Genomic DNA, 17,224 nt, shown 5'->3' on the forward strand with positions numbered 1-17,224 from the left:
ATTTATTTATTTGTTGGTAATAAAATGTACATTTATATATCAATATTATTTAAATTGCATAAACAAAATACTACTACTAAATATACAATATATATATATATATTTATACGATATTTATTCTAACACTTAAACTATTGAATACTAAAGAGGTAACAACAATATATGCATAACCTTTACCTATTACCTCCTGTGAGTACAATCTTCAAATATATTTGCATTGAATGCTGTGTGAACGCTGTACATACATTTATGACAGAGAAAATTTAAAGATTTAGAAATAGTTGATCAAAGTTTTCAATTTAACCCGATTTAATTACCGCCACTTCGTCATAGCTATTGACCCATTACTAGTGTCTACTCAAGTTGAGCTCTTTTTCGATTCAAATGATTTTATAATATCATCGAGTGATTTTCCTTTTGTTTCTGGCATTACGAATTGACCAAATAGTGCAGTGATAATACAAAATCCACCAAATATTGACCAAATATTTAACACTCCAAAAGTCGATGACATTGCTGGATATATTTTGCAGGTTATGAACACTACTAAATATCCGAAAATATTAACTACTGCGCACATTTTACCTGAAATATAAAAATTATAGATTATTTGTGCTTGTAGTTATTTTATTATTTTTATGTGAACAGAAATAATTTTGAATAAAATTAAAAATATATAATCTGCGATACACACAAGAGATATTTGCCATCTGTTATACACTTTTAATTATTATTTAACTATTAATTAATTCAACGCAAGTTGTACGGGTATATAAATTATATAAATTATAATATTATATTTATGAACAACTAGTGTTTAATAGCACAGAATAGCACAAGCAAAACAGGCATTTTACCAAAAGAAACACCTATTAACGGCAAACACTGTTGGCTTAATCACCAGGAAAAATCTTATAAAGAGTTTTGTATGGAGTATAGCTCTCTATGGGGCAGAAACATGGACGATATTAAAAGCGGAAAGAAAAAAGATTGAAGCATTTGAAACATGGTGTTGGAGAAGAGCACTGAAAATTTCTTGGACAGAGAAAGTTAAAAAATGAGGAAGTATACCTAAGAATGAACGAACAAAAAGCAATATGGACGACAATCAAAGAAAGGAGGAAAAAATGAATCGGACATATTATGAGAAATAATGAATGGATAACGACAATAATAGAAGGAAAAATAGAAGGAAAAGCTGGAAGAGGTAGACCAAGAACACCATTTATGAAACAGATCATAGACGATATAGGGGAAACCAATTATAAGGAACTAAAAGTAGCTGTAATGGATAGGGATAAGTGGAGAGCCATCAAAGTAATTTAACCAATCTAAAGATTGAAAAAAAAAAAAATTTAATAAATGTTGACCGCACTTGAATAAGATATTTATTATAATATATTTTCGATAATATTTAGATTTAAAACGTTATTGCCATATCACAAGGTTTCGAAACTTGTTCTCAGTGACTTTTACTTTCAATTATCTTTTCTTTATTCTATGGGTTAGTTCATTTTCGTGTCTCAGTATATGACCCATCATGTTCCATCATTTTGTTCTGATGGCTTTGAGCTCTCTTCGTTCATCTATTTCACTGAGTATGTTTTCGTTAGTGCGGTGTTATATCCAACTCACTCTCAGAATCCTTTTCCAACACCACATTACGAAGCTTTCTAGTGTTCGTTGTTCTGCCTTATTTAATATCTATGTTTCGCAACCATAGAGTGCCATACTACATACATATACTTTTATGAAACGTTTTCTCATCTTAATACTCATATTATTGGAGAATAACAATTTTTTTCTTTTTCATAAATGCTGACTTTATGCGATTTTTGATATTATTTCTGCGTCTTCCATCTTGGTTGATTATACTGCCTAGGTATTTATAATGTTCTACTTGTTCAAGCAGTTTGTTCTCCATTTAGATATTTATTCTACGGATTCGTTCTTCTTTTTGGTACATCATAACTTTAGTGTTTTGCCAGTTGATCATCAAATTATATTTTTGGAAGCATCTCGTCATTTGTACCATATGTTGTAGTACTATCATTTTAATATCTAGATTGAGTACTACGATTGCTGCCCAAGTGGTAATGCTCTCTCTTCCCTTTCTATGTTGTTCTTTGTATCATATTATTCTGTGAGGAGGGATTTCGAATCTTACTAGGTTGTAGTGTCTTGTGTCTTGTGTATGACTCTTGAAAGAGTATGATGTCTATGTCGTTCATTTGACTGCAGTTTAGAAGTTCGTCGTTTATTTTGTGGTTTATCGCTGCTTTTATTTGAATTATCTTTAAATCCATCATGTAGAGTTTGTTCCATAGTTTGTCTTTCTGCACCTTTGGATGATTGCTCCAAAACGTGATAGGTAATCTTGGAGATTAGACGGTTTGTTTGCTCCACAGTTGACGCATTTCGGATTTGATTTGTAGTTTTTCCAATCAATTTCTTGGGACGAGCATATCATACATGTTTATATATTTGCTGGACAAAATCTAAATTTATTTCTTATAACTAAGAATTTCTTATTTCTTATTTCTTACTGTCCATTTGTATCTCATATTAATTATTAATTATTCGTTTATTAACATTCAAAAAATAACTAATGTACATGCCAACAATCACCAGTAAATGTCTGCAATGTATGTTACCTGTAAAAATAGACAACATTCACCAAAATAATCGGTAAAGCTCGACAAACACCGGTGACTGTCGACACTCACCGCTGAGTGAGGTCATATACTTTAACGTATGTACAGTTTAAAATTATAATTTATTTTTTGTAAAACGTTCAAAGAGATTTGTTTTATTCAATGTTTATACACGGGTTAATCGTATTATGGAGTCATTCTTTCTAAGATCAACTAATTTCATCCTTCCATTCTTTTCGGGTTTAAATACGAATTTTATCTAAAATCTCATTCCTAATAATATTACGTTTCCATGGGATCATGTGGATATCGATGACTGCCATTGAAGTTCCCCCTGCATTTCTTACATTATCACACACGAATCACATTAAGTTAAGTTGAGTGTCTTGGAAGATGCTAGACGAATGCAGCACCACTGCACAATTACTATAAACGGCGAGCAAACGAACAGTTGAGCAGCCGATAAAGCGAACGGGCAGTGGGGCGGCCGATAGGGCAAACGTTCGACGGTACCGTTGTCGACGTACTGTTACGTACCTTTGACTTCCATGGGGAACAGTTCGCCGCTGATCATCCAGGCCAAAGGTATGACGCCCAACAGCGAGAAGAAAACGTAGCAGACGAACGCGACGATCACGACGTCGGCGCATGGCGGGTCATCGGAGCCCGCGTACCATTTCATGTAGCCGATGAACACCGCGACGGACACGGCCATGCCCATGCTCGAGTAGACCATCAGTGTCCGGCGCTTGACCTCGAACAGCAACGAGAACACCACGCCACCCACGAGCCGCGCCGTGGACATGTAAACGGTGATCTTAGGGTCCAGTGACAGCGGGGACCCGCGCAACACGTCCGTTGAGTACATCAGCAGCACGTAGATGCCACTACCCATCAGGCACACGAAGAACGCCAACATGATCAGCGTGGGCTTCCACACGGTCGGGCGCGTGTACACGGACCAGCCGGACGTCTTGTCGCCGTGCGACGACGCGCAGCCGTTCTCCGCGTCGACCGCGGTTACCGTGGCCGGTGGCTCGATACCGAACCACTTGTCCGCGGCCTCGGCCTCGCCGGCCCGGTTCTTGGACCGGAGCCACATGGGCGTTTCCGGTAACAGGAACAGCGAAACGCAACCGGCCACCGACATCACGGCCAGTATGGTCGCGATCGCGTGATAGCCGAAAAACAACGACATCACGTTCTCGGTCACCATGCCGATGCTCACGGATAAGTTTATCAACGACATGTACAACGACCGGTGTTCGCGGGGACATACTTCCACCAGATACAACACCACGAACGGCATAATACCTGAAAATCGCAAACGATATTTTTCTCCTTACAAAGCGCGTAATACTAAAATGTGTTCGTTTTGTTTTTGCAAATGGTTATTTATTTCGGGATCGAGTAATGTAGTTGATTTTAGTTTCTTTGAATTCGCTACGATTACGTTTGGTCACAATCCAGGTAACTGTTTTTAGTTAAGTTGCTACAATCACTTAACATTATTAACTTAACTTAACTATTTTTTCATAGATTAATATTCGTGTCTTTGTGGTCTGCTAACCAACTGTCGCGTATGAAATTCGATTTCTGACACTATTGATTCATTTTTATTACTATTATGATTTTATTAATTTTATGTTTAATAAATATGGTTAATATCTATTATAGTAAATAAACAAAATAATAATTTAAGTGATAATTATTCTTATGATAAAGTTCCATCATGTATACCTAACCTATCTTCTAGACGTATTTAAACTTCACTTATTATCATTATTTACTTAATTTATGATAATATGATATATTTTACAAATATAATAATTCTATAAGCCAGTTATACAATAATTTACTTATTAATATTCTTGTAAAAATATAACATACCAGTACTAACACCCATTAAAAGTCTTGCAATTATAATCACGAAAGCAGAATTGGCATACATAAGTACTATCCAACTACAACATATTGGTATAAAAGCTATTTGAAGTGCTTTTCGTCTACCAATATTATCGGATAGTACCCCGGTTCCGATTAATCCAATGGGACACAACAGATACAGAATACTAGCTAAAATTCAAAAACATAATTTTTTAGTAATTTTAAAATATTTTTCAAAATTAACGACTAACTTTTCAACTGGTTATGTATTGTAAAATATGAAATATATAATATGACAAAAAATAGAATAATTTATTAAAAAAAAAAAAGAAAAAAAAAACTAATCGGTGTCTCTTAGTAGTCTCAACAATCTTATTATTTATAAACATCTGAGAGTATGTATACCTCTATCTCATTATCTAAAATGATTTAATATTTTAAAACCTTAGATTAACATTATTGAACGTTGAAAATTCATCAATATTATTATAATTTTTATGTTTTATAATAATCCACTCTAGTAAATGAACAAAGATACGATTGAGTAGGGATTATTATTATTATACTTATAACATTGTAAAACTCAATGATGTATTTTTTCAAACTGATTGTTAACACATACAACTTACTATTCATTTATTAATTTTTATATGTATTTATATGTATACTTATGTTACACATACAGTATTATAAAACAATAAAATACAATATTATTAGTGTGTTATATCTATCAGAATATAGAATACCTACTTGATAAATATTATACGTACCAATGTGTATTGCTTGTTGTGAGTATGAGCAATGAATTTTATAGTGGTGAAATGGTTCGTTCAATTTATTATTTGTTTCTAGACTAAGAATAAATTTATGCTATAAAATAATATTGACAGATAATTTAATTGAAAGAAAACGTGAACCATGAAGATTTGATAAATTGACATTATTTATTATATGTTGTAGCGGTATTATATTGGTTAGTGTACGTGATACAATTTAATATTAAACTAACCCGTTTATTGTTATTAATTGTTGTTGCTATAATAACAAATTTTAATGACTATCAAAATATTCTCAATTAATTTACTCATATAATTGTTATTGAATGTTGTTTAAAAATAATTTGTAATAGATAGTTAAATAATACATTTACGTGATCATATATCAGCATAATATTATACAGTTGATAGGATTAACAATTTAATTAATTAACTAATTGCACCGAAGGATCTGTTGATGTAATTATTGATTATTGAAAATCAAAATATTTGAAATAATTTACAAATATTAATGATATATTTTATTGTACGTACTCTGAACCACCAAACGAGATTATTAGTTTATTTAGTAATATTAAATACAGCCAATGGAATATTGAAATCATATTACGAAACACTTAAAGGCAGTTAAATGGATGAATCGCACACAACATAAATCAAAGAATCATGCCATTAGTGTCAAGGAAATAAAAGACTAACAGAAAAATCGATAGATCAACTATAACCCATCATAATATCAAAGTGATCAATGGATTGATCAGAATTAGATTACTAAATGCCTCTAATATTTAGTAATGAAAATAAATGCACATCAGTATAGTAGTACTTCGATTATCCATCACCTCACTAACCGTCTTTCTCGATTAACAATTACTACACAGAAATAATAAGTTACATAATAGTTAAAAAGCATGTGGTATAGTCAAAACATAAATAACTAACCGATTTTTTAATCTTATAATTGTAAACTTATACATAATAAATAACTGTCAAATATATGAATGTATATTAAATTTCAAAATATAATGAAAAACGCTTGTCATAATTATTGAAAAAATAATAAATAATGTATATGTATGTTTGAAAAAGTTAACCCTAAACATAGAGCCTTCTTTCTAAAATTACAAAAAATAAATAAAAATTATGACATATTTGGTCTTATGTATATTATGTGATTTTATATTACATTATGATTTTTATTATATTTTTATATTCAGTCCCAGACAGTTTAATTTATTTTTGAAACACAAATCATATGCTATAATAACGATTTAATGTGTTAATAAAATTAAGAAGTACAATAATTCAAGCGAGATTAAATAGCTATCAACTACAGAACAAGAAATGGCTATAAATTAAAATCCCGAAAACATTATTGGTGATATTAAGAACTCAACTGTACGCAAAATCGTTTTATGATTAATTTTGATTATTTATTAAATTTATTTTGTTTTTCATTTAAGTATATAATTACATTTTTATTTATTTACCTTATTTAAACGTATTACTCAAATCATTTCAAGTGCTATGTATTTAATTTTTTTTTTTCGTAATTTATCTTAAATTTTAATTGTGAAGACAGTTACAATGATTAAGGAATGGTTATTCAGTCACTTTTTTCAGGAAAAAAATTAAAATTTTAAATTAAATAGTCATTAAGAACCAGAATTTCGAACGCTTAAATTAACTTTCAGTTTTAGGGGGGAGTAGGCAGTGGCAGCCTTTTGCATACCCTGAAAAAGAGGTCTGCGTACACCTATGAACTTATCATACAAATAGTTTTTAAATGAATTTAATTATTAAAAATAGAGTATTTAGACAATTTTTTTTTAGATAGAAGTGTCGATTTTAGAGTTTAAATAGTACAAGATGTTACATAAATTTAGGTAAAAAGCGAGTTATATTTAATAAGTAAGATTTTCAGATTAATTCAGATTAAATCAAGTATAGGAAAATTATAAAAAAAAAAAATTCTATTAAAATCGGTACATACCTCACTTCGCTCAGAATCTATAAGCGTGAAGTTACATACCTATCCAAGATGCGTCTTCGTCATCAATTTGAATCGGTGACGAAGGTGATCGAAGTTCTGGCAAAAGAGTAGACGATAATGCAAACGAACATCCATTAAAGAACATAATATATGATATTAAGACGGTGGTGTACAGCTAAAGGTAAATATATGAATACACCAATATACACAATATAAACAATAATACAATATGAATATACATTAAAAATGCAAATAAATCATATTTTTAATTTTACTCACAAGTTTAAGATGGAGACGACAATTAGAGCCCAACATTTTAAAATTTACTAAAGGAATATTAATAATTATATACTATCACACAATACTATAAAATAGTATTAAAATTCAATGTTCAACCATTATAAGTCGTAACTGTATGGCTACTATTGTATGATATGATATAGTTCCACTTGAATCTACTTTATTAAGTATTTGACAATTGAGTAATCTATAAATTTAATTTTGTATAATTGGTTTTTGCTTATATTTTTAAGGTCATTAACATACATTATTTTTATTAAAATTTATTTTTATTTAAAATACAGTGGTCATCAGTTATTGTACTCACTTTTGAACTAGGTTATTCAATTCAATTAACCGAATAAGTCAATAAGGCGAAAGACTAACAAAAAAAAAAAAAAAAATAAATAAATACAATTATTTAAATTTAAAATAATTATTGAAATTTTAATTTAATATAAACAAGATATGTGTGTATAATGCATTTATGTATATATACCCAGATAGCAATTGTGTAATGATAATAATATAATATTATTATGTTTCCTTTACAAAAAATATTATTACAAAAATAATATTATATTTATATTATAACTAGCTGTCCCGACACGGCGTTGCCGCGTATTAGTGGGTTTTTTAGCATTTTCGTAGGCCATGTATTAGTGTTATTATGCATGAGAAAATTTAAAAGTAATAGGTAAAGTATCTAAAAGTTGAAATTAAGTACAAACCAAAATATATATTTTCTGAATTTACATTTTATTCATCTTATATTAAATTATTGTTTGTAATCAGTGACCTACTTACAAAAAATACTATATACATTAAAAACATACAAAAATAAATTAAATTATTAAAACTAAAAATTATCTAAGTACTACTTTGTGTACAACATTCCTGGTTAACCTGTCTTTCGCTAACACGAAGAGATTTGATGGTTTTCTTACACGTGAGCAGGCAACATATAGCTGTCCATGTGAGAAACATGTGTTTTCCAAATCCAAACCGCAAATAGACATTGTTTGGCCTTGAGATTTATTTATAGTCATCGCAAAAGCTAAACAAATCGGAAATTGGAGCCTTTTAAACGGTATTGAAGATTCCGACGCTAACAGTGGAATACGTGGCAACAGGACGATATCTCCTTTAAATTTTCCCGACAAAATTGTTGCTTCAAGAATATTTTCGGTCATTTTTTTTATGACTAAACGTGTACCATTACATAATTGAGGTGGGTTTAAATTACGTAGAAGAATAATTGGTGAACCAATTTTCAATTGAAGGTTGTGTGGTGGCATTCCTGGCAAATCCAGAGAATTCAAAAATTCAGTTGGAAAGTTTACGATTTCGTTTTCATCAATAACTGTGTCGATTGATTTAAAAGACATCAAATCACCGGGCAAAATCTGTTGTATATGGAAGTTAATTTCGTTCACATCAACATTTCTTGCTGCCAAAATAGCACGATTACAGAGCCAATTGTGATCTAAATAATAATTCAATATATCCGGAAAGACACTCTCAATTAGTTCATTTCTCGTTTCAACAACAGTGCAGAAAATATCTGGTAATTTTATGTATTGTGTATTTTGATGCAACTCAATTTCACCATTTCCAATATCCAGCAATTGTTTAGAAAATACTTGTGCTGTTGGATCATTTTGCAATTGTACTCGCATATTCATAGTCAGTCGAAGTGTCTCAACACTTGTCCATAAAAACGATTGTTTTAAGCATGCGTTGATCTCATCGGCAAAAGTAGAGTGAGGAATAACTGGTAAAGTCTGCCGGAAATCACCGGACAGTAGTATAACAGTACCACCGAAAAGTTTATGGTTGCCTTTCAAATCTTGCATAGTTCTATGAAATGCTTCAAGTGAATGTTTATGAGTCATAGTACACTCATCCCAAATTATTATTGCACTTTTTTGCAACACTGTAGCCATTCCGCTTTTTTTTTTTTAATGTTACACATTGCGTTTGGTTTGTTATGAATGTCTAATGGCAACTTCAATGCTGAATGTGCTGTTCGTCCACCATCTAACAAAGTTGCAGCAATGCCTGACGATGCAATTGCCAAAGCAATTTTCTGTTGGGAACGTGTCTTTGCAAGAATTAATGATATTAAGAATGTCTTACCTGTTCCACCTGGTGCGTCTAAGAAAAAAACCCACCTTGGTCAGCATCAACGGTCAGCATTATCCGATTATAAATATTTTTTTGTTCGGCTGTCAGTAATGGCTCATTATTCACAATAATTGTAGCTAAGTCAACGTCATTGTACTGTTTTTCTCATTGCAAATCAGTGTTAACTAAGTCGGCAGCCGGGCGATCAGGTGATGACATTCCATAATGACTAAGTGGCAAATTTGAAATTAAAATACATAAATCTTCGATCAACACTAATGCTTCATTATACATCTCTGGTGTGAAATCTAAATTTGGACATTGATTTGTTCGTCTAATTCGATGCAGTATATCTTCAGTCATATAATTTTTATATTTTTCCCACAGAGTCGATGATTGTGTTGGAAAACATGTTGTCAAAATTATTGCAAATAGTTGACGAATATTATTCGGTGTAGATGTCAATGCTGCATCAGCAAGTGTCAAGTCCCAATGATTATCTGCTTCCAGTAGTTGCAACTCGCAACATGCATCTTGATATGTATTGAACACTCGATCGTTCACTGTTCGCAAATATTCGAAAGATGTTGGTCCGGGAATATTCACCAGCAATAAACGCAAAAAGAAGCATTCACGTTGTTTAGGATGTACAGTGTAAAGTCGTCCCAATGTCTTAGCTTTAAATATGCCTGGGATCGATGGATGTGGTTTTCCTTGCTTACGGGGCTCCCACTTTTTCCCTATTTTATTCCATGTAAAATAGCGTGGAACATCGGTATATAATAATGTTTTTGCAAATTGGCCGAATACATCAGATTTTTGACATAATGTAAAGAATTCAGTTAGTGTCGTTTTCGGTGTCTCAAATGCTCTTTGGAGAATATTTTCTTCGGTAAAATATACTCGTTGACCGTTTTCAAGATGTACTGCAAGATGCTGGACAGAAGGTTCTCTTTCGTGTATTGGAAAACTGAAAATACGCCAGATAGCTTCGCTGCTGCTTATATATCTACCCATCTGGTATCTTGCTATTTCGTCATTTTTGTTTATATTTTGTATTTCAAATACGGCCAAATCACTTCCTTTATTAACATATTTACAAATGTACTTAATGGATTTGACGGAACTGCAAAACTCGACATTAATATGAGCCTTATACGCTTTTGACAGCAATGGAGAGTACGGAACTACCCACCGATTATCAATTTCAACTTCATTTATAGAATTCGACTTTCGAATTGTAAATGTGTGACCACCATGCTCAGGGTCTCTGCGGCGATACAATGGATAACCATCGATATCCGTAATAGTATCATTGGTAAAGGGTTTCGGGAAACGTTTCTTACACCTTCCTTCTTCCATGCATGGTGATGCCATGTTAAAAGCACCACACGGTCCGTGGATCATGTGACTGGTAACAATATCGAACAATTCTGAGTCAGTTAGTGGATCCGGAATTTCGGCAGAAATTATTTGGTCAATTTCTTCTGGACGGATTTTATCTTCAAGCCAAACCAAAATATGAGAATGAGGCAAACCTCGCTTTTGCCACTCAATAGAATACAGCCAGCAACGTGTGTTACCAAAAACTGAATATTTTACGATTAAATTAATTAAAGATTTTAACTTTTATTTAAACACACGTGTAACGATATCGTGACGATGTATTGATTGTTGGCCTGGTAATAACAAATTTTTTATTTCTTCCCAATTTGGATTACACGTAAATGTAACAAACAAATCAGGTCGACCGTAATGACGTACATAAGTCATCGCATCTTTTGATGCGAATTTGAAAAAAAACTATCCTATATTTTAAGTTGGACCAAATTACACATGGTGTAAAAAATTTCATCAAAATCGGTCCAGTAGTTTCGGAGATTATCGCGAACATACATCGTGACACGAAATTTATATATATATAGATTACGTAATTTACATAATATTTTTTTAGTAATTTATTAATACTATTATTTTAATATTTTTTATATACAGAATTTATAACGTTATTCAAAAAATATTATTACTAAGTTACTACTATATAACTAATATAATATTTTTACTGTAATTTATTAATAATAATATTTTAATATTTTTAATATACCATACCGTAGTATAATAATGAGAGTATAACATTATTATTTATAATACAACCAACAAATTATCTTCCAACAAATATCATCAGTTTATTCGGTTTCGATTTAGGTTTCTAATAAAATCAAAAAAGGGTCTCGGTAATAATAAGGTTCCGGTTAAAATACCGGAATTTTTAATTTTGGTTCCAAACTCTGTACCTTATTATTATTATTAGTGTAATGAGCAGGCCTATTTGCGTCATCGCTTTACATCACGCCACAAGACGTCAGCATCACGCTATACTGCGTGATTCAATCAAAGGTTCTCTTGATCATCACGCCACTTTTGTACCAGGCTCTGTGGCGCAAGTGGGCTCCTATATAACACACCTGCTCACTAAGCTCTGGGAGTCAATCTGATTACATTGTTACAGAAGGAACTTGACTGTGTTAATGTTAATACTAGTCGTGACCAACTAGACTCCTGTACAGTTTTCCCTTATGTCAATATTCATAGTTACAGTGTGTTTGTCTATTTAATAAAATAAGTTATATAAACTTGTTAATAAAATCTTCTAAGTGTTGTTTTCTTACTTCTCCATCACTACCCGTCGTAATCCCCTTTGGGTGCACGACATTAGCTATAATCAATATACATTTATATTTATATAATAGAGTTGAAAAATAAGCAATAATATAAGCCTATACCTATAAACACTCTATAAATCTGAAGGAATCTGCAGTTAATATAACATTACTTTTATTGAAAATGGTCCAGTATAGTAAAAGTCTATTTACTTTTTGTATTTTTGTTGTATACTGATTGTAAATCTTTTTTTAAGTATAAATTAATAGAATGATCTACTCATTTGGAATAAACTGTACGTGTTAGTGTGATACTATACGTTCTGTAGATAATTGTAACATATTTAGGTACTTTTTAGTTTTTAGCTGTGAAAAATATGGATAAAGTACGCTGTGTTAGGTTAGTATGAAAAATATCTGCATGGTTAAAAGATTCGTAAATCCAATTTTCGTATAATGGCTACACATGTACAAAATACCAAATTAAGTTCGTATAATATACGAATATTATATAATTATAATATAATATAATGCGTAGTGCCGTAAATGCTTACGAACGATCGTATATTATGGACGAAGAATAATAACTAGGGCTAGGGACTTCATGCCCTTAAAAACCTTAAAATATGTATGCATTTATGCCCTAAAGAATCAATAAATATGCTATTAAAATATGTATTTAAAAAAATTATATTTGTAATAATTAAATAAAAAAATTTAACTAGTAATAAATTATAATAATATTTTTATATATGATAGATATGATGATCTGAGATAATTTTTTTTTTTCAAATTTTTTTTCATCTTATATTGAGTTTTTATCTAAAACAAAATATTTAAATGGTTTTAAAAATAAATTAATTTGAAAATATTTTTTTTATTTTTAATATAGTTATAATTCTTCTAACCTTGAGCATTACATTGAACTATAAGATAATTTCTTAAGTTGGAAAATTTAAATGACTGCCTGTTATCAGCCAAAATAATTTTATATTTAGAAAAGGAACGTTACACGTCTACGGAACTTATTGGTGCAAACTTAAAAAATCGTAGGTCACTATAACCAATATCTGCAGGCAATTTATCCATAGATTAATTTTTCGATTTAAAATGTTCGATATTTTTTATAATTAGCCTTAGCTTGTGCAGATTCTTCAATTTTTGCAGAATGTATACGTTTTTGTAGTTTTAATTATTTTAATGCATTCAGTTAGTGCACCAATAAGACACCTTGAGTTCCAAGTCACGTGATATATGAAGAAATAAATCATAATTTTTTTTTATAAAATTTAAAAACTTACTCTTTCATATGAATAATTGTCAAATATACATATATAAAATGAAAAATGGTCAAATATGCACTTATAAATGAAAAATGGTCAAATATGCAAAACATGCAACTATAAATTTTAAATATAAACTTGTATTGCTATGAAACAAATTTATATATTACTTAGCTATGTTTTTGATAATTATTTAAAAACATGCAAGTTCCTAGAAGTCCCGAGCCCTAATAATAACATTCATAAGTTGTACAAAATATATTTTGCACGACTGCGTCCGGCGATCAACTTTGTACCTACATTTTACAGTACAAATTCAAAGTTCTGAGACAATTCGTGATTTGTTGATGTGTTATTAGTATAAACTAATAACTAAAAATAAATAGGTAAGTACTAAGTAAGTTAAGTATTATGACATTATGTAATAAATAATAATATATACGAAATACGAATTACGTATTGGATAATAAATAATATTAATATCATCAGTGTCTCCTCAATTTCACTATTTCACAGTCTCGCGAACGTACGCGCGTTTTTCGATAACTGATATAACCATTGTTAAGTTTATATACACTATACGCCATACTACGTCAACCTATAATAATAATTTTTTTTTCCTAGTACCAGTCTACCTATAGCCAAAGTGCATATAACTACACGGAGGCTGAACTATTTTTACACATGGTTTAACCCCTATACATACGTACATGAAATACGGCGGAAATCGGTATTACTATAGATAATAATGATATCATTATTCATTCCTCCTCAGTTTCTGAACACGTCGAATATTGTCCGCTGAACACTGAAGAGAACCAACCGACAATAGTGTTTTGTATTATATTATACTGTACCGTAATTTTATATTTTGGTGTAAATAGCGGTGATTTGGTGAGTACTTACCTATTATTTATTTAAATAATTAAGATTGTAGTTGTAAGCGTATATTCAATTGAAGTTTTAACTCTTTGAGGGGCAGAGACTACCTATGAAATAAAACCCTTCAGGGGCAGTAAATGATACAATAAGATTTTTAAGTTTTTTTTTTTTGTAAAAACTGTTTCTTATTAACTACCTAAAGTCAAAACTACTAAAAAAGTTATTTTAAATTTATGAATTTTCCAGGATCCAGTCCCGTATAATCAACCAAATTTGATATTTTTTTTTTTTATATTAATAGAGAAAAACATTCTACAGGCCTCATTGATATATATTCCCAATATTTATAATGAATCTTTAAAAAAAAGTAAATTTTAAGATTTTTTTCATTTGAAATTGGAATTACAAAATCGGAGTTCAATGTGGCCTGTAAAATGTTGTTGTTTATCAGTTTTAAAAAAAAAAAATTGTAAAAATATTGAATTTACAATGAGTGATCACTTTTCCTGTAAGGTAATATTTTTGTTCTAAAAACGGCCAACTAAATATTTCGTTATTAGTTTGTCAGTGACATCTGCATGCGCGTACGTTCACGTTGTTCGTAGACCCCACCCAATTATTCATTTAATCATCATAAGTGATACCTCGCAACCCGCGGGCCACGGTACATCGTATTCCGCGTATTGATATCCAATACGAGTATAAAAATAAATAATGTAGTATTTTATTTTCAATTATCATTCCGCGATGCGACGTCTCGTAGGTACGTGTGTACATAGGACTACGATTGTTTTGATTAATCGATTTTTACACCAATTAATCGGTCGTTTTTTCACCTAGTAGGTATTCACAGCATTAATCGGTTAACCGATCAGAATCGTAATCAATGTAATCAAAAATTATTCGATTTCATACTTAAACGGCTAAACATAATAATATGAGAAAAAGAACCGGACGGGTATGATAACAACATAATGTGTGAGTTAAATGAGAAATAATAAAATTTACAATAAAAAAATAATGTATGGTTTGTATAGAAAAATAGAAAAATGTAATCTATCTCTGAAATAAAGGATTTTTTCAATTAGTGCAGTGCTCAAAGTACGTTAAAACGATATTTATAATGCCTATTCCTAATTCAATATGGAGAGAAATCCATCCAACTGTTAATCATTTAATAGTTGGCAAATGGTCCCATTAACCGGAGTAGTGAGTCAAAAGACGATATTTTCTGTGAGTTAGTTAGCATACAAATCAGGAGAGCCTGTCTTGAGTCTATTATTGAATAAATAAATTAATTGTGAATCCAATAAGTTATGGCCACTATGTATTTACATTTTAAATCAAAAATTGAATGAGACATTTATTTGATTTTTAATTATTATACAGTATGTCCCATAAGTCCCATATCACCCTTAATATCTTCACAGGAAATCATTAGGTATATTTAAACGTGGTTTTTTTTACAATACTTAGTATGGAAATTCTAATCGAATGGCATAAAATTTAATTTTTTTTCTAAAAGCATTTGTGATTTTGTATAGTTGGCACTTTACTGGTAACTTTATAAAGTTCCGAATATTTTTTTTATGATTGTAAAAATTCAACAAAAAGTAAAAACAAAATATTCGTTAAAATGTACAGCACACCGAACAATTTGTATTGATTATATATATCACCGTGCGTTATAAATAGTATAATTTTCAAATTACTTAAATTTTTTTTTTTTGATTTATTTAAAAGTATTTGAAAATTTTAATATTTTTTGTCTTTTTGTTTTCGTAAAATGTATGGTAAATTATTTTAATTAGAAAAAAAGTTTTGAAAATGTATTAAAAATTGCTCATACGTACCTTTTACTCGTTAATAAAATAAATGAAGCAATGTTGACAATACTCGATAAAAATCACAAAAGTTCTAAACATTTTTGTAGTTGATAATTTGTAATATTTCCATGTTTAATATTTAAATTTTGAAAATTTACAAAATTATTCATAATGTTTTCTACGAAAACGTTTTTTAGTATTAGACATGATTATTGACGAAATCGAGTATTTTAAAGAATTTGATTAGACAATATTATATATTTGATATTTGATTATTATTCTATAAATAATATAATACATTTCATGTTTTTCATATGTTTTGTTAGTAAACGTTAGACCATTAGAAATTTAAAATAACTTATTGAGAAATTTTATTTTATTACTATATCAACTATCCTCAAATATATATGTATTACATTATATATCCTCAAATATATAAATTAGTTCACTCACCTATAAGAAACATCCTAATTTTAACAATTATTGGTTCAGTACTTTTTTTTTAAATTAATGTATATTGTTGTATGTTTTCTGATTTGTCTTTAATAAATATAATGAATGCATGCATTCATTAATTAATGAACTGTAGATTATGATGTAGAATTTCAATAGAGAAAGGAAAGAATTATTATTTTTCAAATAAATTTATTTTTTATAAGTTAAACTTTTCATACATATGTATATTATATATAGTATAACATTGAAAAAAATGAAATTTAGCAAAATAAAGCATTATATTTTTCTGATATATTTAAAACATTCCCTGAAAAATAATATTAAATATCTTTTAAAATTAATAAAACTTGACTAAATTATGTACTACTGAAATATGCTTATTTGATTAAGATTTTAAATGT

General features: G+C 29.9%; 3 protein-coding genes across 3 annotated transcripts; all 3 read right to left on the minus strand.

Moving 5' to 3' along the window:
• Window positions 1-81: 81 nt before the first annotated feature.
• Window positions 82-7,722, minus strand: LOC112681936 (facilitated trehalose transporter Tret1-like). The gene is made up of 5 exons (XM_025552313.1): window positions 7,590-7,722; window positions 7,350-7,485; window positions 4,545-4,730; window positions 3,192-3,968; window positions 82-585 (listed from the first exon to the last, which is right to left on the minus strand). Exons 1-5 carry the CDS (start codon window positions 7,623-7,625, stop codon window positions 359-361), a joined length of 1,362 nt encoding a protein of 453 aa, XP_025408098.1. The 5' UTR covers window positions 7,626-7,722; the 3' UTR covers window positions 82-358.
• Window positions 7,723-8,455: 733 nt separating this feature from the next.
• Window positions 8,456-9,535, minus strand: LOC112682657 (ATP-dependent DNA helicase pif1-like). The gene has a single exon (XM_025553329.1). The coding sequence runs from the start codon at window positions 9,533-9,535 to the stop codon at window positions 8,456-8,458; it is 1,080 nt and encodes a 359-aa protein (XP_025409114.1).
• A 346-nt stretch (window positions 9,536-9,881) lies between these two features.
• Window positions 9,882-11,489, minus strand: LOC112682663. Its single transcript, XM_025553342.1, has 2 exons — window positions 11,438-11,489; window positions 9,882-11,305 (listed from the first exon to the last, which is right to left on the minus strand). The coding sequence occupies exons 1-2, from the start codon at window positions 11,487-11,489 to the stop codon at window positions 9,882-9,884; spliced, it is 1,476 nt and encodes a 491-aa protein (XP_025409127.1).
• Window positions 11,490-17,224: the final 5,735 nt, after the last annotated feature.

The sequence above is a fragment of the Sipha flava genome, unplaced genomic scaffold, assembly GCF_003268045.1.
Source record: "Sipha flava isolate LNK unplaced genomic scaffold, YSA_version1 103_pilon_pilon, whole genome shotgun sequence".
In the NCBI taxonomy this organism is placed as follows: Eukaryota; Metazoa; Arthropoda; class Insecta; order Hemiptera; family Aphididae; genus Sipha; species Sipha flava.

Coding starts and splice junctions, on each gene's coding strand:
- LOC112681936 (XM_025552313.1), bottom strand. CDS start 7,625: ATGTTGGGCTCTAATTGTCGTCTCCATCTTAAACTT. Junction 4,731..7,349: donor CGAAGACGCATCTTGGATAG/GTATGTAACTTC, acceptor TTTGAATTTTAG/CTAGTATTCTGTATCTGTTG. Junction 3,969..4,544: donor TTTAATGGGTGTTAGTACTG/GTATGTTATATT, acceptor TGCGATTTTCAG/GTATTATGCCGTTCGTGGTG.
- LOC112682657 (XM_025553329.1), bottom strand. CDS start 9,535: ATGGCTACAGTGTTGCAAAAAAGTGCAATAATAATTTGGGATGAGTGT.
- LOC112682663 (XM_025553342.1), bottom strand. CDS start 11,489: ATGACTTATGTACGTCATTACGGTCGACCTGATTTGTTTGTTACATTT. Junction 11,306..11,437: donor TTTGTTTGTTACATTTACGT/GTAATCCAAATT, acceptor TAAAATATTCAG/TTTTTGGTAACACACGTTGC.